The 23970-nt window shown below is 47.0% G+C and overlaps 1 protein-coding gene across 5 annotated transcripts in view; it reads right to left on the bottom strand.

The window, feature by feature from the left end:
* SYT17 (synaptotagmin 17) overlaps positions 1-23970 on the bottom strand; it is a 65975-nt gene that overhangs the window by 6139 nt on the left and 35866 nt on the right. For all 5 annotated transcript variants that reach the window (XM_038763039.1, XM_038763038.1, XM_038763040.1 and 2 more), the window contains 2 exons: positions 17796-17916; positions 17392-17547 (listed from right to left, as the gene is read on the bottom strand). In XM_038763039.1, the coding sequence (XP_038618967.1) occupies positions 17392-17547; positions 17796-17916 (277 nt within the window). The remainder of the gene's footprint in view (positions 1-17391; positions 17548-17795; positions 17917-23970) is intronic.

Raw genomic sequence — 23970 nt, 5'->3', positions numbered from 1 at the left:
TGGGGATTAAGACTGTGGGCCCCACGTGGGACAACCTGATTACACTGTATCTACCTCAGCGCTTAGAACATTGCTTGGCACATAGTAAGCACTTAACAAATACCATAACAATTATTGTTATTGTTATTATGCAATAATTATTACTATTACTATTATCGCCCCCCTCATTCCTAGGGCAACTACAATCTCAAACCCTTTATGCAATTAGTCTTAATAATTTGATCTCTTCCCAAAGGCTCCAAGAAGTCCTCCCTTAACTGTACGGGCATAATTTCCCTCTGCTATCCATCATCACCTGCGTGTTTACTATACAGACTCCATATACTTCCCATCACCATTGAGGATGCTGTTTCCAAGGGAAAACACCTGTGTGTGAATATTTGGATGGGGGCCAAAAACCTAGTTTCTCTCCTCATCCCCTGAGCTGAAAGCCCGTTAAACAGATCAATCCTCTGGGCTGGAGGAAATGATTTGATATAGGTTTGCTACACAAATCCTGGGCAATTTTTTTAATGGTATTTGTTAAGTGTTTACTGCACACCAGGCACTGTACTAACTGCTCGGATAGATACAACCTGATCAGGTTGTTGACAGTCCCTGTCTCACACGGGGCTCACCATCTTAATCCTCGTTTTACAGATGAAGTAACTAAGGCACTGAGAAATGAAGTGACTTGTCCAAGGTCACACAACAGACAAGTGGCAGAGGTAGGATTAAAACTCAGGTCCTTCTGACTCCCATGCCCATGCTCTAACCACTAGGCCTTGCTGTTTCTCTTTGACATACAGTCCCAGGAAAAGAAAAAAAATCTAATCTGGGGCTCTTGCCCAATTGTCTCTGAAGAATTCTCTATCGACCCATCTATCTCTTTCTATTGCGCTCATGGCCTTTGGCATTTCAGAGCTCGGGGGAGCCCAGAAGGCATAACTAAGGACCCGAGAAAAATAAATGTCTCTCCAGAATCTTGATCTCTAAGGAGTCTCTTTTTGGATTGGACTCCCTAGAATCCCTGGGTAGAAACCAGGGAAAAGCTGAGACTTTCTCTGATTGTTATCTGCGAAGGAAACAAGCTCGGTTATCTTCAGTTCAAAAGCACATAGTAAACGATTAACCAATACCTCAATTATTAATATTTTCCCGTACCCTTCGGTTCTCGGAGAGCTCTTCCCACTCTCCATGTTAGCCATAGTTAGGAACTCGGCTGTACACTGCCCAAATTCAGGCTTAGGGGCCCCCTCAAAAGCCACTAAAGCCCACTACCCTGCTCCCTGTTTCCAGGATGACTTGCACCAAAAATACTGCCATTTTCCCAAGACCTCACCCAACCGTAGCACTGTGCGTCAGTCAATCATTTGTGTTTATTGAGTGCTTACTGTTCATTCAATTGCATTTTCTGAGCACTTACTCCGTGCAGAGTACTGTACTAAGCAATTGGAGACTGAAATATAACAATAATAACAGGCAGGCACGTTTCCTGCCCACAACGAACTTACAGTCTTGAGAGTGGAAGTTATTATTTTTTCCCGAAAACCTGGAGGTTCTAAAACTCTTATAATACAAAGTATTTTGGCTTGGCTGGTGGCATGTCTCTTTCTTTCCTCCAGAGGATGGTTTACCTCACCCTCATAAGGGGCTGACGGGAGCCCACTGAGGTTTGGAAAGCAGCTGAGGATGTTTCTCCATCTCTGTTCCATGCCTCCTTCACAAACATGGAATGGAGACTCTGGGAGCCCTGCCAGAGTCCTCCCTTTTCTACTTAGAACATCACTCTTCTAACTTGGGTCTCGAAGCGGGGAAAAATTCACACCACACATCTATCAACTCCGGGGCTACCTGGAGCCGAGGCAACCTATGTAAGGCAGCAGGTCCTCCAGTAGCTGGCCGGCCCATGGCTAGCCACAGAGGGCCCTGAGGTGAGACTGACCACCGAAGTGGGCATGGTGGATAAAGCATGGGCCTGGGAGTTGGAAGGAGTTGGGTTCTAGTCCTCCACTCACCAGGTATGTGACCTTGAGCAGGTCACTTCACTTCTCTGGGCCTGAGTTACCTCCACTGTGACACGGGGATTGGGACTGTGAGCCCCATGTGGGCCGTGGGCTGTGTCCAACACTACTTTGTATCTACCCCAGCACTGAGAACAGTGCCTGGCACATAGTAAGTGCTTAACAAAAATCATTAAAACAAAAAAAGTGGTCCTTCTCCAAGCTATTAGAATGTTCAGTCCCAGTTGGGAAATACAGGGAGAAGACGGGTTCTCTCCAAATGAGAAGCAGCGTGGCACAGTGGAAAGAGCATGGGCCTGCATTCTAATATTGGCTCTGACAAATGCTTGTTGTGTGATCTTGGCCAAATCACTTAACTTCTCTGTGCCCAATTCTCATTCACTCATTCATTCCTTCAATCATATTTACTGAGCAATTACTGTTCATTCATTCATTCATTCAATCATATTTACTGAGAACTTACTGCATGCAGAACACTGTATTAAGCGCTTGGGAAGTACAAGTTGGCAACACATAGAGACGGTCCCTACCCAACAACGGGCTCGCAGTCTAGAAGGGGGAGACAGACAACAAAACAAAACATGTGGACAGGTGTCAAGTCATCAGAATAAATAGAAATAAAGCTGGAGGCACACCATTAACAAAATAAATAGAATAGTAAATATGTACAAGTAAAATAAATAGAGTAATAAATCTGTACAAACATATATACAGGTGCTGTGGGGTGGGGAAGGAGGTAGGGCGGGGGGATGGGGAGGAGGAGAGGAAAAAGGGGGCTCAGTCTGGGAAGGCCTCCTGGAGGAGGTGAGCTCTCAGTAGGGCTTTGAAGGGAGGAAGAGAGCTAGCTTGGCAGATGTGCAGAGGGAGGGCATTCCAGGCCAGGGGGAGGACGTGGGATGGGGGTCAACAGCAGGACAGGTGAGAACAAGGTACAGTGAGGAGATTAGCGGCAGAGGAGCCGAGGGTGCAGGTTGGGCTGTAGAAGGAGAGAAAGGAGGTGAGGTAGGAGGGGGTGAGGTGATGGACAGCCTTGAAGCCAAGAGTGAGGAGTTTTTGCTTGAGTTCTCCTGTTCTCCGTCTTACTTGGACTGTGAGCCCCATGTGGAACAGGGACTGCATCCAACCTAAATATCCTGTATCTAACCCAGAGCTTAGAACAATGTTTGACACATAGTAAGGGTGTAACAAATACTATTAAAAAATGGAGGTGATGGTGGTGATGACCAGGGTAGATCCCCTTTGCCACCTCAGAATTCCCAGCGGTCACGGCGGTAGCCCAAACCTTCCTGAAAGACGGGCATCATTTGGCCATCCGCCGCAGAGACGAAGTCATCAACCACGAAGATTTTCTGGCCTGCTATGCGGTGGCCCTTGGCAAGCTAGGCTGCTTGGCATCACGCAGCCCCTCGAGGAAAACCTAAAGGCCTGCCATGGGCAGAGTCGCTTTCTCAGCGACCAGGCAGGCAAGTCCCGCTGGCCCTGCTCGGGTGGAAGTGACTCACTGCCCAATTGGCCTCCGGCCGCTCCAGGAGGAATTTGCCAGCTGCCACTTCCCAGCGAGGAGACTGAGGAAATCTGGACCCCATCAGAGACTGATGTGATCTAGGGACACTGTCCATACTTCCCCCGCTCCGTCTAAACTGAAAGCTCATTGTAGGCATGTGTCTGTTATATTGTCATACTGTACTCTCCCAACCACTTAGTACAGTGCTCTGCACGCAGTAAGCGCTCAATAAATATAATTGAGTGACTGACTCCCTAGGTCTGCCAGGCATCAGGCCCTGTGGACTGCAGAGGGTACTAAGAACTACAAAGTCCATCAATTAAGCCTGGGGAGAAAGCCCATTAGGGAAGCTTTGCAAGCAAGAAACCAAAAAACCAACCAAGCCACTGTTGTTTCCCTAGTTGCCCTCCCAAGAGGCACCCAAATAGTAAAAATTGATTGACCCTTTCTGTCTGGCTACCTAAATGGTTTCTTTGGCCATGGAGAGAAAACAAGTAGCTCTTTCTGAGGGAAGCCCTAGAGGCATTTACTCCCTAGGATGAGAAAACTTCCTTGGCCTTAACCTGCCTTCTGGGGGTCAGAAATAAAAACTTAAGAAGCAGTGTGGTCTACTGAATAGAGCAAAGGCCTAGGAGTCAAAAGAACCTGGGTTCGAATACTGGCTCTGCCATTTGGGCAAATCTAACTTTTCTGGGCCTCAGTTACCTCAAATTCCCATCAAAGTCCTACTGAGAGTTCACCTCCTCCAGAAGGCCTTCCCAGACTGAGCCCCCTTATTCCTCTCCCCCTCCCCATCCCCCCCACCCTACCTCCTTCCCCACCCCACAGCACCTGTATATATGCTTGTACAGATTTATTACTCTATTTATTTGACTTGTACATATTTACTATTCTATTTATTTTATTTTGTTAATATATTTTGTTTTGTTGTCTGTCTCCCCCTTCTAGACTGTGAGCCCGTTGTTGGGTAGGGACCGTCTCTATATGTTGCCAACTTGTACTTCCCAAGTGCTTAGTACAGGGCTCTGCACGCAGTAAGCGCTCAATAAATATGATTGAATGAATGAATTAAATGAATGAATATGTTTGAACAGATTTATTACTCTATTTTACTCGAACATATTGACTATTCTATTCATTTTGTTAATGACGTGCATCTAGCTTTATTTCTATTTATTCTGATGACTTGACACCTGTCCACATGTTTTGTTTTGTTGTCTGTCTTCCCCTTCTAGACTGTGAGCCCGTTGTTGGGTAGGGACCGTCTCTATAGGTTGCCGACTTGTACTTCCCAAGCGCTCAGTACAGGGCTCTGCACACAGTAAGTGCTCAATAAATACGATTGACTGAATGAATGAATCTTTAAAATGGGGGTTAAGTCTATGAGCCCCATGCAAGACATGGATTATGTCCAGCCTGATTAGCTTCTATTTACTCCAGTGCTTAGTATAGTGCCATTAAAAAAAAAAAAAAAAAAAAAACCACACCCTGATCAACGGATGCAGAGATCTGCTAGAGGACCTTTGCCTTCACCTGCTTTTACATTTTTAAGGAAAGCCCTAGTCACCAATCAATTAATCCATCAATCAGTAATAGTTACTGAATGCCTACTGTGAGCAAAGCAGTGTATCAGACACTTGGGAGCATGCAACAGAGTTAGTAGACACAGTGTCTCCTCTTAAGGAGCTTGCAATTTGATGGAGGAGCGAGAGAGCTACTAAATAAATTACAGGTTGGGGGAAGCAACAGAGTGCAAACATGTGGACAGAAGTGCTATGGGGTGGGGGGGTGAGGGAATGACTAGCCAAGGTGACAAGCTGTATTAAGTGCTTAATACAGTGCTCTGCACACAGTAAGTGCTCAATAAATACGATTGATAAATATGATTGATGACAAGGGAAGACAGATGTGGACAGAAGCAGCATGGCTCAGTGGAAAGAGCACAGGCTTTGGAGTCAGAGGTCACGGGTTCTAATCCCAGCTCCGCCACTTGTCAGCTGTGTGACTTTGGGCAAGTCACTTCACTTCTCTGCACCTCAGTTCCCTCATCTGTAAAATGGGGATTAAGACTGTGAGCCCCCAGTGGGACAACCTGATCACCCTGTAACCTCCCCAGCGCTTAGAACAGTGCTTTGCACATTGTAAGCGCTTAACAAATACCATCATTATTATTATGTGGCAGGAGGGAGGGGAATATAGGATCAGGAAATGAGAGATTAATCACCTCTGCAATCTGCCACCCTCGAAGTTACCTCAAGTCCTATTCCCAAATTGCTTCTGGTTTTTCGGTCGGGAGGAGGAGGTGTTGTTATTCTTATGCTACTTGTTAAGCACTTACTTTGTGCCAAGCACTGTGCTAGCGCTGGGGCAGATACAAGATAATCAGGTTGGACAGTCCCTATTTCACAATGGGCTCACAGTCTTAGTAGGAGGGAGAACTGGCATTGAACCCCCATTTTACAGATGAGGAAACGGAGGGAAGAGAAGTAAAGTCATTTGCCCCAGGTCACACAGCAGACAAGTGGCAGAGCCAGGATTGGAGCCCAGATCTTCTTACTCCTAGCCTGTGCTCTTTCCACAAAGCTATGCTGTGTCCGTTCCCTCCCAAACCCCACCAAGCATCAGATCAAGTTGCTGGGTGACCTGGGCCTCCTGAGTCCCTGGACTTCATTTAGAAAGCAAGCCATGTTTATGTTTGCCCCCGGTTGTATAAGAGACGAAAGATGGGAAAATGGAAAAGTTCTCCCCAGGCTGCCGGGGCAGGGATGGGATCGTGGGGGGGAAATGATGATGACTGCTCAGCCAGCCTTGGATTTCCAAGATGAACTGGGTTTGGCTTCTGAAATATCAACCCTCAAACAGCAGGTCCAGGTGCCGAAATGACAGGAACGATCGACTAAAGAGAGTTAGAGAGTGGTTATGGGCTCATGGTGTGGGCCCAAATGTAAACAAGCGGCAACTCTGCTGCCCGGGCACACTCAGGGGGTGCTTAGGGTGACTGAGGGGCGCTACGCAGAGAGCTGGCATTGGAAATGTCATTACAGGCACCGAGCCCTAAAGACCAAATTCAATCCAGGACAAAATGCCAATTAGAGGGAGGGATGTTGGGGTTGCATCCTCCCTCTCTCTACTGTCCTGAGGGTTCCTTCTCCTCATTCAAATCCAAAGCCCATCCCTGACACACCCAGGTCAGGGGGCGGACCACCCTGCGGCTTCTGGTGACTTTCCAGAACAATCCAGAGGAATGGTTGGAGGAGGGATGCACTGGAGGAGGGAGGGCCCCATGCCAAGAAAAGCTCTGGGATCAGGGAAGGGAAGAAGCACGAGCAGAATGATGCCCATGGAAGAGTGAGTAGGAGAGGTAACAACTGACTTAAAAGATGTGAAAACCAAGTGGCATTTGCTTCTTCCCTCACTGCACCTGGGAGACAAGTCTTGGGGCAAATTGATCTCTGGGCAGGGACAGATTGGCCCCGACTGCAGGATGAGCATCCTTTCTGGACAGTGCAGGATTTCTCTACAAGAGATGGAGGACCGTCCTCTGAACAGCTTTCTATCTGGCCCCCTTTTCACACCCTCTATCTGATCTTCTGTTGGTAAAAAGAAGTTAACCCAGAGGAATCACATCTCCTCCAAGAGGCCTTCCCTGATAAATCTTTCATCCTCCCGCCCCCGCACCCTATTTCCCTGATTACTGCCACTTCTCCCCTCTAGACTGTAGGCTCACTGTGGGCAGGGAACATGTCTGCCAACTCTGTTGTATTGTACTCTCCCAAGTGATTAGTACAGTGCTCTGCACACAATGAGCACTCAATAAATACCATCAATTGATTGGTTCAGCATTTCCTGTCCCTTAAGCCTTTGAGTACTCATGTGCCCACTTACCATCATATTCTACTGCTTCCTCCTGTCTGTCATTTATGTCAGTGTACATCTCTCCCAATAGATTTTAAACTTCTTAAAGACAGGAATCATGTCTACCAACTCTAGAGTACTCTCCCAAGCACTTAGTTCAGTAAGCCGCACAGAGTAAGTGCTTAATAATAATTATGGTATTTGTTAAGCGCTTAATAAATACTACTGGTTGATGTGATGGGGTAGCATTTACAGAATTCAGATCTGGTAGCCTTCTTTTTTCTGTTTTTGGTTCCTTGTCTATTCCTTGAAAAGGCCCAGTGAAAAGAGCACGGGCCTGGGGCTCAGGAGAACGGGTTCTAATCCTGACTCTGCCACTTGCTTGCTGTGTGACTTTGAGAAAGTCACTTAATGTCTCTGTACCTCAGTTTCTTCATCTGTAAGATGGGGGTGACCTACCTGAAATACTTGTCCCCCACCAGCATAGATTATGAGCCCCATGAGGAATAGGGATTGTGTCCAATCTAATGATTTTACATCTGATCCAGCACTTAGTACAGTACTTGACATATTGCCAGTGCTTAACAAATACCACCGCTGTTATAATTATTATTATCATTATTATTTTTAATGGTATTTGTTAATAATAATAATAATGATGATGGTATTTGTTAAGCACTTACTATGTGCAAAGCACTGTTCTAAGTGCTAGGGAGGTTACAAGATGATCAGGTTGTCCCATGGGGGGCTCACAGTTTTAATCCCCATTTTACAGATGAGGTAACTGAGGCACAGAGAAGTGAAGTGACTTGCCCAAAGTCACACAGCTGACAGTTGGTGGAGCCGGGATTTGAACCCATGACCTCTGACTCCAAAGCCCATGCTTTTTCTACTGAGCCACGCTAAACACTTACTATATGCCAGGCCCTGTACTGTACTCTCCCGAGTGCTTAGTACAGTGTTCTACACATAGTAAGTGCCCAATAAGTACAACTGAATGAATGGATGAATTTTACAGATGAGGTAACAGGCACAGAGAAGTGAAGTTTATTTGCTTTGTGGTACTTGTTATGCACTTACTGTCCCTCAAACATTGTTCTAAGGACTGGTAAAAGTACAAGTCAGTTAGGTCAGACTCAGTCCCTGTCCCACATGGGGTTTAGAGTCTGAAGTAGGAGGGAGAACAGGCAGTAATTCCCCATTTTACCACTGAGGAAACTGAGGCACATAGGTGCCCAGGGTCATCCAGCAAGCAATTGGCTGAGCAATTGGCAGAGCCAGGGCTAGAACAGTCCTCTGACTGCCAGGCTCATGCTCTTCATTCATTCATTCAATCGTATTTATTGAGCACTTACTGTGTGCAGACCACTGTACTAAGTGCTTGGGAAGTACAAATTGGCAACATATAGAGACAGTCCCTACCCAACAGTGGGCTCACAGTCTAGAAGGGGGAGAGAGACAACAAAACACATAAACCAAATAAAATAACATATAGAGACAGTCCCTACCCAACAGCGGGCTCACAGTCTAGAAGGAGGAGAAAGACAACAAAACATATAAACCAAATAAAATAACATATAGAGACAGTCCCTACCCAACAGCAAGCTCACAGTCTAGAAGAGGCTCATGCTCTTCCCACTAGGCCATGCAATATTATTATCGCCCTCAGAATACAGCCCCAAAAGGGACCCAACCCAGGGGCCAGAGTCAAGAGAAGCAGCGTGGCTCAGTGGAAAGAGCCCGGGCTTGGGAGCCAGAGGTCATGGGTTCTAATCCCGAATCTGCCACTTGTCAGCTGTGTGACTTTGGGCAAGTCACTTCATTTCTCTGGGCCTCATTTACCTCCTCTGTAAAATGGGAATTAAGACTGTGAGCCCCGCGTGGGACAACCTGATCACCTTGTAACCCCCCCAGCGCTTAGAACAGTGCTTTGCACACAGTAAGTGCTTAACAAATGCCATCATCATCATGTAATGTGGACCTACCTCACTGTGGTTCAGGCACTGAGGGTTCACCTCCCCCTTCTAGACTGTGAGCCCATTGTTGGGTAGGGACCGTCTCTATATGTTGCCAATTTGTACTCCTCAAGCGCTTAGTACAGTGCTCTGCACACAGTAAGTGCTCAATAAATACGATTGAATGAATGAATGAGGGAGCTCTTGCCCCAGAAGCTGCTTGGGCAGTTTCTGTTAATGAATATCAGTGGGGACGAGGGGCAGAAGGAGCAGGGAGGGGGAGGAGATTCCATAGAGATATAGCCCACTACCAACCCAACCATTTTGGGGACAGTATTTCTCTGGTATCTCTCAGCCATAAAAATGTCACCTCGAAATGCTAATTAGTGAGCAAACCCGCCAAGTTTTGTCCTGGGAGAAAAGGGGGAAAAGCTCCTGGGTCCCTGCCATCCACATGGAGCGGGTGAACTGACTCCAAAGCAGCCTCCGCCACCACCAACCAGCCAAGCATTTCTTTGGCAGCCAGCTTCAAAGTCCCCAGCATGTCGGGGGTTAAGCGGGGGAGGTGGAAAGGGAGGGGGGGGATTCTCCCAGATGCCTGATTTCTGTATAAAATCAGGTCTGGCTCTGACAGGGAGAAAGTAGGAAAAGATGCTCCCAGGGCTACAATTTTTCTCCCAGCTGATGAGGTACCCTCTATCTCACGCTAATGGTGTGTCAAGCGGTGATGTTGGCAACTGGATACAGGTGGGGATCCAAGACTCTTTTCCCTGTCCGCCAAAAGAAAAATGGAACCATCAATGTCTCCTGGTGATCTTTACCTCTTAAACAAAGGTTGGAGGGCATACCCTCCGGGAAGCAGCATAGCTTAGTGGCAGGAGCACAGGCTTGGGAGTCAGGTGATGTGGGTTCTAATCCCGCCTCTGCCACTTGTCTGCTGTGGGACCTTGGGCAAGTCACTTCACTTCTCCATGCCTCAGTTACCTCATCTGTAAAATGGGGATTAAGACTGTGAGCCCCACATGGGACAACATGATTACCTTGTATCTAGCCCAGCGCTTAGAACAGAGCTTGGCACATAGTAAGAGCTTAACAAATACTATTATTATTATTACCCTGCTTTAATCGTCCCATCAATCAATCATTTTTACTGTGAGCGGAACATTCATTCATTCAATCGTAGTTATTGAGCGCTTACTGTGTGCAGAGCACTGTACTAAGCGCTTGGGAAGCACAAGTTGGCAACATATAGAGACGGTCCCTACCCAACAGCGGGAACACTGTGCTACCTGCTTGGGAGATTATGGTAGAATTGGTAGACATGATGCTGTATTTATTTATTTATTTTATTTGTACATATTTATTCTATTTATTTTATTTTGTTAATATGTTTTGTTTTGTTGTCTGTCTCCCCCTTCTAGACTGTGAGCCTGCTGTTGGGTAGGGACCGTCTCTATATGTTGCCAACTTGTACTTCCCAAGCGCTTAGTACAGTGCTCTGCACACAGTAAGCGCTCAATAAATATGACTGAATGAATGAATGAATGAATGGAGCACTCAATAAATACGACTGAATGAATGATGCCTGCCCTCAGGGGGTTTACAGCTGGCCTGCTCCTTTGGGGGGGTCAAGGGAGAAAGGAAGAATGCTTCATCTTGTTGTTCCAAACTATTGAAACCATCAACCGGTGATTGACACAGACTAAAGCTTCTGGAGAGGTGGCGGCTGAAATGGAGCATGGCAATGACGATCTGAGTGCCACACAGCAGTATTTAACGTAGTTTGTACCAAACACCTGCTGAACTTTCGAGCCGCCACAGTCAGGATCAGGTCCAGGTCAGGATTCAAAGTCTTTACAGTCGCCCCGAGAGGAAGGTTCCAACTTGGACACCTTGCCTCGCCTCTGAGCATTCTGAGAATTTAACGTTCCCATTCCCCTCCTACCCCCTTCTTACTCCACCCAAGGCAGATGTAAGTACCAGTTTAAGATACAGCTCACTAGATGCCCGAGTTTCAACCCAGCAACAAAAGCAGTGTGCGCTAGAGGAAAGAGTATTAGGCTGTGAGCCAGGAAACCTGGGTTCTAATTCTGACTCTGCCCCTTGCCCGTAAGCTTGTCGTGGGCAGGGAATGTATCTGTTTATTGTTACATTGTACTCTCCAAAGAGTTTGGTAAAGTGCTCGGCACACAGTAAGTGCTCAATAAATACGATCGACTGACTTATCAGTTTCATCATCTGTAAAATCTAAATTTTCCCTCCCCATTAGACTGCAATCCCCATGTAGGACAGGGACCACTTCAGCGTGGCACAGTGGATAATCCCGGCTCCGCCACCTGGCTGCTCTGTGACCTTGGACAAGTCACTTCGCTTCTTTGGGCCTCAGTTACCTCATCTGTAAAAAAAATTGGGGACTGAGACTATGAGTCCCACACAGGACAGGGACTGTATCCAACCCGATTTGCTTGTATCCACTCCAGCATTTAGTACACTGCCTGGCACATAAAAGCGCTCAACACATACCACAATTATTATTATTACCCCAGTCCCTGCCACACACTAAGTGCTTAACAAATAACACTATTTTCGTTGATAGTACTATCAATGTACTAGTACTGACAGTACTAGTGACTGGTTCAAGGGTGCTATTATCTACTGCCAGACAGGTTACAATACGCTTCAAAGCCAAGATGGACTGTGAACTGCATGTTGGGGGAGCCTTATTAGATTGGATAGATTAGATTAGATTGGATCAGAAAAGCAGCGTGTCTCAGTGGAAAGAGCCCGGGTTGGGAGTCAGAGGTCATGGGTTCTAATCCCAGCTCCGCCACTTACCGGCTGTGTGACTTTGGGCAAGTCACTTCACTTCTCTGTGCCTCAGTGACCTCATCTGTAAAATGGGAATGAAGAGTGGGAGCCCCACGTGGGACAGTCTGATCACCTTGTATCCCCCCAGCGCTTAGAACAGTGCTTTGCACATAGTAAGCGCTTAACAAAAGCCATTATTATTATATTATTTTTGGATCAATCAATTGTATTTATTGGGCGCTTACTGTGTGCAGAGCACTGTACTAAGTGCTTGGGAAGTACAAGTTGGCAACATATAGAGACAGTCCCTACCCAACAGTGGGCTCACAGTCTAAAAGGGGGAGACAGAGAACAAAACCAAACATACTAACAAAATAAAATAAATAGAATAGATATGTACAAGTAAAATAAATAGAGTAATAAATATGCACAAACATATATACATATATACAGGTTTGTGGGGAAGGGAAGGAGGTAAGATGAGGGGGATGGAGAGGGGGACAAGGGGGAGAGAAAGGAAGGGGCTCAGTCTGGGAAGGCCTCCTGGAGGAGGTGAGCTCTCAGTAGGGCCTTGAAGGGAGGAAGAGAGCTAGCTTGGCGGATGGGCAGAGGGAGGGCATTCCAAGCCAAGGGGAGGACGTGGGCCGGGGGTCGACGGTGGGACAGGCGAGAACGAGGCACGGTGAGGAGATTAGCAGCAGAGGAGCAGAGGGTGTGGGCTGGGCTGGAGAAGGAGAGAAGAGAGGTGAGGTAGGAGGGGGCGAGGTGATGGACAGCCTTGAAGCCAAGGGTGAGGAGTTTCTGCCTGATGTGCAGGTTGATTGGTAGCCACTGGAGATTTTTGAGGAGGGGAGTAACATGCCCAGAGCATTTCTGGACAAAGACAAACCGGGAGGCCGCATGAAGTATGGAGACCCACCAATTGTGTTTTCTAGAAGTGGACTTCTGCCCATGGAGTCTGTGGGTGGCACCTCTGACCAGGTTCTGACTACGGAAGCCCCTTTTGCATTCTACATGCATCTTCTTGCCATGTTTCACCAGTCATGGGTGACGGAACCAGGGTACCAGACAAGACTGACCAGCTCAAAGCTGGCTGCTGAGGGCAATTCCAGAGGTTGGTCCGGCCTGTGGTCCTGAGGCTGGGATCCAGGGATCTTAGAGCTAGTTTCCCCCCGACCCACTCCCGCCTCATCCTAGCAAAGCAACCCCACAGGCCTTCTAGGAAATTGTTGAGCCACAGAGTCGGGCTGACTTGGCCCCAGGCCAGTCTTTTGTTTGCTGGAAGCCTGGGCCAATAAACATTACTGTTCCCTGTGGCTCTCCACAGCACAAGGAATGGTTGGCCACGCTGTCCTGCTCCTAAATGAACCTGGGCCTGGCATATGCTTAGAGTCAGGGTCCCATGCTGCCACTGAGGACAACTGCCAGGGACGGTGGGAGGAAAAGGAAGGGGCGTGTTTGGCAAGGGGGAAGCCCGGGAGACAACCTCCGCTAAGTGCTTGGCTTTTAAACCCGAGGTGCCTAGTGCAGCCGCCCTCTTCAACAGCCCTCTGGGGAGCTCAGCAACGGGCTCTGTCAACAGCGAGCGGCCCGAGTGGCGCACCCTGAAATCAAGACCAGCTGGCACCCCACACAGGCCACCAGCGTTGCTGGGGCAGCAAGAAGTGGCATCGGTTCTCTGCGGGGAGAAGCGTGGCTCTCCGGTAGTCTGGGAGAGAGAGCACGCTGGGCACTTCCAGGCTGGGTGAGGAGAACTGAAACTCAGGCTGCACCCAAGGCCAGGCAGGGGGTCGACCCGGGCACCAAAGCCACGGGCTCTCAATCCCATTTGGTCTCCCGCATCGCCCGGGAATGATGAATCCAGGTTCTGTCCGTTCGGCTTCCTGTTTATTTCTAGCTCTAAGGAAGTCGTAACCCTCCCCTAAAAGGATTCTGCTAAGTGCCTCGTTCTCCCAATGCTAAGCAGCTGCCTTTCTCTTCCCGGTTACCTTGCTCCTTTTTTTTTTGTTGTTTTGTTTTTGTATCTTGTCTCACCAGCAAATTTAATTAAACAATTTAGTGCTGCAGCTGCCGAAGGCCAAGTAATAACAGAAAACAAGCCAGGTGGCCTCCCTTGCTCCCAGCACCTCCCCCGGCTGCTCCCGGAGGCGGTGGCTTCAGACCCGTGTGAACAGATGACGTTATGGAGCAAAACCATTTTGGAGATGTTGCAAGCTGGGCTCTCGGTGCCCCAGTGGCTGATGAGCTACTGGGAGCAGGGAAGCCACACTGAAAAAAAAAACAAAAACTCCTGGGCTCATTGGCTTTGGTGGGGGCTCGCTACTAAACTGGAGCCTTCTGGGACACTGAGATGGCAAAGCTGGCTTAGGATGCTTTTGCGATCTTCTCCATTTGGGATATTTCAGGGAATGGAAGGCAGCCAAGGGATCTTCTGAAAAAAAAGATGGCTTAGTGGGAGTAGAGGGCTTGCAGCCCTCACCTGTTCCTTCTAGTACATGGAAACAAGGCCCAGGGCCTGGTTGCGAATATGTCCATCTTCTGACACCCCAGGGTGTATGTGTGGGTGTGTGTGGAGGGGGGAGGGGGGTATCCATCTCAGAAGAAGATGAGGCAGGTTAAGTAATGGCTCCTGCTCCATCTTGCCCATTCTAGTGCCATCAAAAGTGAAATGGTTGGTGGGAGAGGAGAAAGGAAGAGAGAAAGAGGGGGCAGGGGAGAAAGGGAGCACAAGAGGACAGACTGGACACTGGATAATATTCAATCTCACTTTCTTCTGAAAGGGAGTCGGGGAAGAGTGGGAGGAGGGTGACCATCGGTTGGGCCCTTGTCTAGCCTGGTCTTCCTGGTCTGACAAGTTTAATTAATTGAAAACCTAGTGCTCACCAAGCTAGAAGGGGCCCAAATGTTCCTCATTTTAGCAGGAGAAACCCCTAGGAGCCTCAGGCTTGAACAGAGTTTTTATTTTTCCTGGTTCAGGTCAGCCTGAGCAATCCAGTTGCATTCTGGAGCTACAGCTAAGGGAGGGAGCTACAGCCCTGAACCCAGACCCCAAGGAACATGTGATTTCGCCCACCCTACACAATGACCACACATGACCACCTTTTTGTGGAAGCCTGCTCACTTTGGTCTGAATTAGCCCAACCTAGAGTGCTTTTCAGGGGTGCACTGCCCCTCCCAGTTGTCCCAGGGCTTTGGCATTATTCTCCCCAACTTCAAAGCCTTATTGAAGGCACATCTCCTCCAAGAGGCCTTCCCTGACTATGCCCTCGTTTCCTCTTCTCCCACTCCCTTCTGCATCACCCTGACTGGCTCCATTCACTCACCCCCCCGCATCCCAGTCCCACAGCCCTTATGTACAGATCTGTCATTTATTTATATTAACTTCTGTCTTCCCCTCTAGATTGTAAGCTCATTGTGGGCACGGAATTTTCTGTTTATTGTTATATTGTACTCTCCCAACTGCTTAGTACAGTGCTCTGCACACAGTAAGTGCTCAATAAATACGATTGACTGACTGGGCATTGTCCTCCCAGGTCTGCATGAAATCTGAAATAGAGTCCATGTCATGGACTGTGGCTTCAGAAACCTCCCTTCAGAGGGAAGCTCAGCAACGAAATTAAAAGACATGAAAGCATCCGGAACTGTGTCAGAACTGGACAGGGGATGGGCCAACTGAAAAACAGTCTATCCACGACACTACCAGTCCACTGGCCACCCTAGCATCTGGGTAGGTTATAATAATCACCACTTGGGCTCCAATTAACTTTAGCTTCACTTCTTTTTTCAGCTTCACTTTTTTTCCTACCTGCCCACAATAGCACAGCAAACGGGTTCTCTGTAACTTCTTCAAAAACAGTAAGTCTCACTTCATTTCCCTCTCAGGGTCTATGCTGAGATTTTGAGAATTTTGAGTTGCAAAGGAGTTTCTTTTTTTTCTCCCCAACCTCAGAAATCACCTGATTGAAAATTGCAGGTGCTGAACCACCAGAACAACATGAAAGGAAACAAATGTTCAGGAAGCCAGGCCTGCCAAACGAAGCTTAATTATACCCTTTTATAGGGGAAAACTCTGTGTGAAGATATAAATTGCTGATCAACCCTCACTTTGGTTATGAAATGTTTGAAAACAAGTTAATGGATTGGATTTCGGTGTCTCTGACTGGTGGTGACAGCTGTTTCTGCTGTTTAAGAAGTAAAAAGCTTCAGGAAGCTGTGGGACTGGGGGTCTCAGAGCACTGTCCCTCTCCCACAAACTCACTCCAATTATTTCTTCAATGAGAGAGAAATCATGGCATAAGATTCTCAGGTGGGAAGTCATGTGTAAACACTGCCAAATCACAAAGTGTATTAAGGGAGGCAGCATAGGAGAACACTGGCCTGGAAGCCAGAAGACCTGGGTTTGAATCCAAGCACTGCCACCTGCCTACTGTGTGACAGTGGCCAAGTCACTTAACCTCTCAGTACTTCGGTTCCCTCATCTGCAAAATGAGGAAAACACTTACCTACATTGATATGAGGGCAAAAATTAGATAAGTAATGTGAGAGGGCTTTGGGAATAAAAGCACTATACAAAACCAAGGTATTATTAGCGGAACAGAAAGGTTGCAATTACGAACACATGGAGTCTCAGCATTATCAGCATGGTCAAGTAGAAAGACCCAGGGCCTGGGAGTAGGAAGATTTGGATTCTAATCTCAGCTCTGCCGTTTGCTTGCTGTGTGACCTTGGGCAAGTCACTTCACTTCTCTGGGCCTCAGTTTCCTCATCTGTAAAACAGGAATTCCATACCTGTTCTCCCTTCGACTTAGCGTGTGAGTCCCTTGTGGGACAGAGACTGTGTCTGACCTGATTACCTGATATCTACCCCAGCGCTTAGTACACTGTTTGGCCAGAGTAAGTGCCTAATAAATACCATAATAACAATCATAATAGTATTCACTGATATGATAGTGATGATTTTTCTTATAAGGCCTATGACTTCTTCCACTTTTAGGAACTTTTCTTCCACTCTCAGTCTTTCCCTACCTCCTTCCTCCAATCCTGTGCCTAAACATAAATGGGAGAATTAATCTGGGCTCTGGTAAGACTTTCCTGAAGGGCTTGATCCTGGAGTTTCAGCGGTTGCACCGACACTCTTGCTGGTGGATAGAGAGGAGGCATTAGTCAGCAGATCGGGGATGGCTTGCCAAGGACCAAAATGGACCCCTTGGGCTGTGGTGGGGATCCCAAGACTAAATAGCAAGGCTGCATCTGGAGGGCAACTTACCTGTGAATACTAAACTGGCATTTTCTAGTTCTTCCTGGGGAACCTTGAAGCTGAAGGACTCGTTGTAGAAGGGGTCTATCGTGCCTCTCATGAAAGATGTCTTCTTGGTCTTGGCTAGCTTGAGTCCATGGACCAGCTGCACCTTCACAAAGGGATCTGTGAAGGGAGATAACCAAAAAAATCCCTCTTAACGACACATGCCCAGACCTTGCCTTCACCTCAGAGGGTACGTGGGGCAGAGGAGCTACATTAAGTCTCCGCCCAAACACAGTGTCCAGGTGGAACTGGTTAGGAAGGCTGGAGCTAACCGTGTACTTATCCGGAAATGGGAACCCACAGGAACAGGACTTGACTTCTCTGATGGAAAGTCACACAGAGCTTTGGCCAAGTAGAGCTCTCAGTACCTGAACCTTGACTCATATCTGTCTGAAGAAGCTGCTTGGCTCTAATCACATCAACGTTCAGTCTTCCGGCGCTTGGGAGATAGTTTAGTGAGAGCAATAGTTCACCCAGCTCCACTTCATTCTGTGGAGAAAAGAGACAGCAAAGACTGGAGATGATAAGGCCAGGCTTGCAGCCCAGTTGCCGACAGCATTTGAGAAAGTCCCCTTTGTAGTACCAAACCCTAACAGAGACTTTAGTTCACATCAAAAACCAAAATTTCCCAGGAACAAGAGAGCTAAAATCAAGGATCTATTGACCCCTTCATTTTGCTTGTATAACCTATTTCATCTTCCATTTCTCACCCTCCAACATCTGCTAACCCTGGATGAGGTGTCAGACTAGGAAAGGAGAATGGTATTTGTTAAGCACTTATTCTTATTTAGTGCCAATCACTGCACTAAGCACTGGGGTGGATATGAACAAGATCATCAGATCGGACAGAGTCCCTATCCTACAGTTGCAGGGAGTATGTTACTAACTTGCTCCTGCTGCTCACCTAAAATGTCCCTTCCCTGTCTCATCTCCAGCCTCCCCTCCCTCACAACTCTACTCAAGGTTCACCTTCTCCATGATACTCTTCCACACTGACTCCACCTGGTTTCAGTCATTCCAATAATAATAATAATTACAATGGTATTTGTTAAGCGCTTACTGTGTGTCAAGCACTGTTCTAAGCACTGGGATAGATACGTGCTAATCAAGTTGTACACAGTCCCTGTCCCACATGGGACTCACAGGTTGAATCCCCATTTTACAGATGAGATAACGAGGTACAGAGAATTGAAGTGACTTGCCAAAGATCACAAAGATCACATAGCACACATTCTTCTAGACTGTGAGCCCGCTGTTGGGTAGGGACCGTCTCTATGTGTTGCCGACTTGTACTTCCCAAGCGCTTAGTACAGTGCTCTGCACACAGTAAGCGCTCATTAAATGTGATTGAATGAATGAATGAACATAGCAGATAAGTGGCAGAGCCAGGATTAAAACCCAGGTCTTTCTGTCTCCCAGGCCCATGCTTTACCCCTAGGCCATGTGGCTTCCAATCACTCCTTAGTGTTTGTGCACATTTTTGAACTGGTTATGTACTACATATATGTAGTTACTAATATGTTTGCTCTCCTAGTCATTTGCTGGTGATTCCCACCTCCAACCTATGGTTCACAAACTCCTCCCTGCGTGGAACTCCCTCTCCTCCTGTCAAATCTGCCAAAACACCTCCCTCCTCTCCTTCAGATCCCTCCTAAAAAGTCACCTCCACCAAGAGGCATTCCTTAATTAATCCTCCACCTCTCTAGTCATGCCACCCCATCAATCACTACAGTACTCATGTGTGAATCTTGTAAGGTCCAGTCCGCATCTCCCTTCTCCTCAAAAATATCCAGTCATTGCCCATTCATCTCCGCATCCAACAGAAATTCCTTGCCATCAAATTTAAAGCGCTCAATCAGCTCTCCCCATCCTACCTTATCTTGCTGGTCTTCTACAACCCAACCCACACACTTCACTCCTCTAATGCCAAATTTACTCTCTGTACTTTGATTTCATCTATCCCACCACAGACCTCTTGTCCACATCATCCCTCTGGCCTGAAACTCCCTCCTCCTTCATATCGAACAGGCCACCACTCTCCCCACCTTCAAACCCTGGCTAAAATCACATCTCCTCCAATACACCTTCCCTTCGATTAAGCCCTCATCTCCCCTATTTGCCCTCCCTTCTGTCTTGCCTATGCACTTGGGTCTGAACTCTTTAAGCACTTGATATTCACCCCACCCTCAGTTTCAAAGCCCTTATGTACATAGCCTTACATTCACCCATTTCCCCTATCTTTAATTTATTTTACTGATCTGTTTCACCCTCTACACTGTAAGCTCCTTGAGGGCAGGCATCATGTCTACCAACTTTAATATAGCCTAGGGAAAAGAGCCCGGGGCCTGGGCATCAGAGGTACCTGGGTTCTAATCCCAGCTCTGCCACTTGTCTGCTGTGTGACCTTCGGCAAGTCACTTCTCTTCTCTGTGCCTCAGTAACATCATCTGAAAAATGCCTGGCAATAGTAAATGCTTAACAAATACCATTATTCTAATTATTATAAGTAATAATAATAATCTCTTCCAAGCCCTTAGTACAGTGCTCTGGCCAAAGTTAGTGCTCAATAAATACCATTCATTGATTGAGGTCAGGGATTATATCTACTAACTCCATTGCATTCTTCCAATAGTACAGTACTCTGCACACAGTATGTGCTCAACAGATCCTGCTGATTATTTACTTTAGGTTTTCTCACATGTTTCTGGACATTTATTCTTCTTTTCTATTGTAAATTTGGCAATTTGTAATGATTTAACTCCCTCACTACTTTGTAAGCTCCTTGAGGGCAGGAACTGTGACTTTTACTTCTAGCATATGTCCCCAAGTTCTTAGTATAGGGTCCTACACATACTAGGTACTCAGTAAATGTTGCTGCTGATGATGATTATGATGACAGTCTCCCATTAGACTGAAGGTTTCCTCAGACATACCTTAACTTTCTAGAGTGCTGTACTCATTGTGGGGGTTAAGAATGTGGTTTTGTAGGTTGAGCTTGAAAGATCTGCCATTTACTAAGTGTTTAGCCACAACTACTAGGCTAACATTCAGTCATGCGCTTGTGCCTCAGAGCGCTACTGGCAGACACCAATCTGACCTCGTCCACCTCAAGTTCATCCTTACCTACTGTAATAATAATGATGGCATTTATTAAGTGCTTACTATGTGCAAAGCACTGTTCTAAGCGCTGGGGAGGTTACAAGGTGATCAGGTTGTCCCTTGGGGGGCTCACAGTCTTAATCCCCATTTTACAGATGAGGTAACAGGCACAGAGAAGTTAAGTGATTTGCCCAAAGTCACACAGCTGACAATTGGCGGAGCCTGGATTTGAACCCATGACCTTTGACTCCAAAGCCCATGCTCTTTCCACTGAACCACACTGCTTACCTATAATTCTGTAATTCTGCCTTCTCTTCTGCTCAGAAACACTACTCCTCCTCCCTACCGATACCCGTGTTTACTGCCCACACCAACTATTCCAGACCTTTCACATCTTCCTTAAGCCCCCAGTGCCCTCACCTCCCCTCTCTCTTGCCAACTACTTTGCTGACAAAACTCAAACCATTAGGTGAGAATTTCCCCACGTCTCCCCCTCGCCACCCACCCTCTCATCCTTCCCAGTCATCTCTCAAGAGATCTCCTGCCTGTTTTCAAAATCTATCCACTCCACCTACCCCTCCGATTCCCATCCCTTCTTACTTTATTAAAATATTTATACCCACCCTTAATCCCTCCCTGACCATCACCTTCAACTGCCTACTCTCTGATGGCTTCTCCTCCACTGCTTTCAAACATGCCCTAATATCTCCTATCTTAAAAAACCTCTCCCTCAACCCCACTGCATCATTCAGTCTTTGCCCCTTCTTCCTCTTACCACTCCTTCCCACATTCCTCTAACGCTACCTCCACTTCCTCTCCTCTGACTCCCTCTACAACCCAGCTTCTGCCCTGTCCATGCCATTGAAAACTACCCTCTCCCTGGTCAGCAATAACCTCTTTCTTATCAAATTTAATACTCTACTCCATCCTGCTCCTCCTTGATCTCTTGGCAGTTTTTGACACTGTGGGCCATCCCCTCCTCCTGGTTTTTCTGACATTATCACAACACAGGCCAAGAAGCTTTCTATGAAGAGTGGCTTCATTGGTCACCTGTTGTGAGATCACAGGCTCCATAACCCTCTTTCCCATCACACTTTTTTTGGCCAATCATCATCATCATCATCATCATCATCATCATCGATCGTATTTATTGAGCGCTTACTATGTGCAGAGCACTGTACTAAGCGCTTGGGAAGTACAAATTGTCAACATATAGAGACAGTCCCTACCCAAGAGTGGGCTCACAGTCTAAAAGGGGAAATGGTATTTGTTAAGCATTTACTATGTTCCAGGCACTGTATTAAGCAAGGGTGTAGATACAAGTTAATCTGGTTGGACACATGTCCCACATAGAGCTAACAGTCTTAACCCCCATTTTACAGAGGAGGTATGAGGCCCAGAGAAGTGAAGTGACTGGTCCAAGGTCACACAGCTGACAATAATAATAATAATAATGGCATTTATTAAGTGCTTACTATGCACTGAGTAATCAGGTTGTCCTACATGGGGCTCACAGTCTTAATCCCCATTTTCCAGATGAGGGAACTGAGGCACAGAGAAGTTAAGTGACTTGCCCAAAGTCACACGGCTGACAAGTGGCAGAGCTAGGATTAAGACCCAGGTCCTTGTGATTCTCAGGCTCATGCTCTGTCTATTAGTTCACTCTGCTTCTCTACACTGATGCCCTGAGACCTCGGGCTAGGTTTGGACCCTCGGGAACATTCCACTTTTTCAGGCTGGGGTTTCAGTGAGCCCGAGAAAGATCACGTGGCTCTGCAATCTGAAGGAAAACAGTGTTTGCAGATTTCCTCTGGAAGATCAATTATCTTCAGGAAAGCAATGCGAGTGAACACTGCCAGAGTCCAGACTGGAGACAGGCAAGGCATGCCATATGAAATTTAGCTCCTTTGAGATTTATAAATTGGACCAATGATATCGGCTCCTTTTAAAATTGACCAAGCTTCAGCCTGAGAGGCTGTTTCAGGAAAAGGGGGGTGGTGGGGTGTAATTAAATCAGCTTAGCTGGTTTAGCAGGAGAAATGGAATTCTACAACTCTAATGTGGTTTTGGTGTCATTTCATTCAGAGGCTGGGCTTTTGGAAGGACAATTCAGTTTGGCAAGAAATTAGTCTAAATTTTAGCCTAACCGCTTTAGGACTTAACGAGGAAAGGAAAGGGGGAATAAACATAAGCAGGGTATCTCCCTGAAAAGAGATGGTTGGAAGAACAATTGCCGGATTTTAACGAAGACAGGTGGCAGCGGACATCTTATTTCCTACATCTGCCTGTATGTTGCTTATCATGCTTCACAAAGCAACCTGAGCTGTTGTCAATAGATGTTCAAACCCCCCTGGAAAAAGGATTAGGCTAAAAGGACCTACCCTAATTTTCTCTTCCCTCCCAGAAGAGCCTCCAATGCCCAGAAAACCCCATTTGAACTTCCACAGAAAGAACAGGGGAGGCATTGGGAAGGGAGAGAGGAGTAACACTTGTTTAGAGTAGAAAGACAGGACAGGGAGGTGAGAAGGGGAATGTTTATTCTCAGGAAGGAAGCCTGTTTCCCTTGATCCTGTGACAGTTCCCACCTAGAAAACCATTGTTTCTTTCTCTCTTAGCTATTGATCTCTGATATCTCAGCCCGTGTGATGTTTCAAAGCTCGCCATTTGCCCCTCATTCTCCTTCCCAGAGCGGGGCCTGTTTTCTCCATCCAAAGCTGTTTCTGTTCATCTGTCCATGATGAAGTGATCCTGAACCAATCGCCAGCAGGTCCAGCCTCCCTCATCAAGGACTGGGTCTCTCCCTGGGGGTTAGAGGGCAGGGGGCTCTGCAGCCAGCGGCGCTCTGCCCCTGGTGATAGGCCAGCAGGGCCTTGGGAGTTTTCTCCAAACCTAGGAGAATCACCCAGCTCTTGGAAAGGACAGGAAAATGTCTCTGACCATCTCACACCAGAAATCTCTCTGGAGTGCAGGTAAGAGCCTGGAGGCAAGCCTACACTGCAAAAATGCAAATAGAGAACCAGGGACTAACCAGGAAGATGGACAGGACAAGTGGCTTCAGGATTCATTCATTCATTCATTTAATCGTATTTATTGAGCACTTACTGTGTGCAGAGCACTGTACTAAGCGCTTGGGAAGTACAAGTTGGCAACATATAGAGACGGTCCCTACCAAACAATGGGCTCACAGTCTAGAAAGGGGAGACAGACAACAAAACAAAACATGTGGACAGGTGTCAAGTCATCAGAATAAATAGAAATAAAGCTAGATGCACATCATTAACAAAATAAGTAGAATACTAAATATGTACAAGATTCAGGGAGAGGGAGGGGTGGAATCCTGAGGACCTGGAATCCTGACTTCTAGTCCAGTACAGCCCAAGTCCTACCTCTGACCTGGAATGCCTTTCATCTTCATATTCGACAGACGATCACTCTCCTTAACTT

This window comes from Tachyglossus aculeatus, chromosome 21 (assembly GCF_015852505.1).
Source record: "Tachyglossus aculeatus isolate mTacAcu1 chromosome 21, mTacAcu1.pri, whole genome shotgun sequence".
NCBI classification, from domain to species: Eukaryota; Metazoa; Chordata; class Mammalia; order Monotremata; family Tachyglossidae; genus Tachyglossus; species Tachyglossus aculeatus.
The sequence above is the reverse complement of the archived record's forward strand: the minus strand, read 5'-3'. Positions and strand labels throughout refer to the sequence as shown.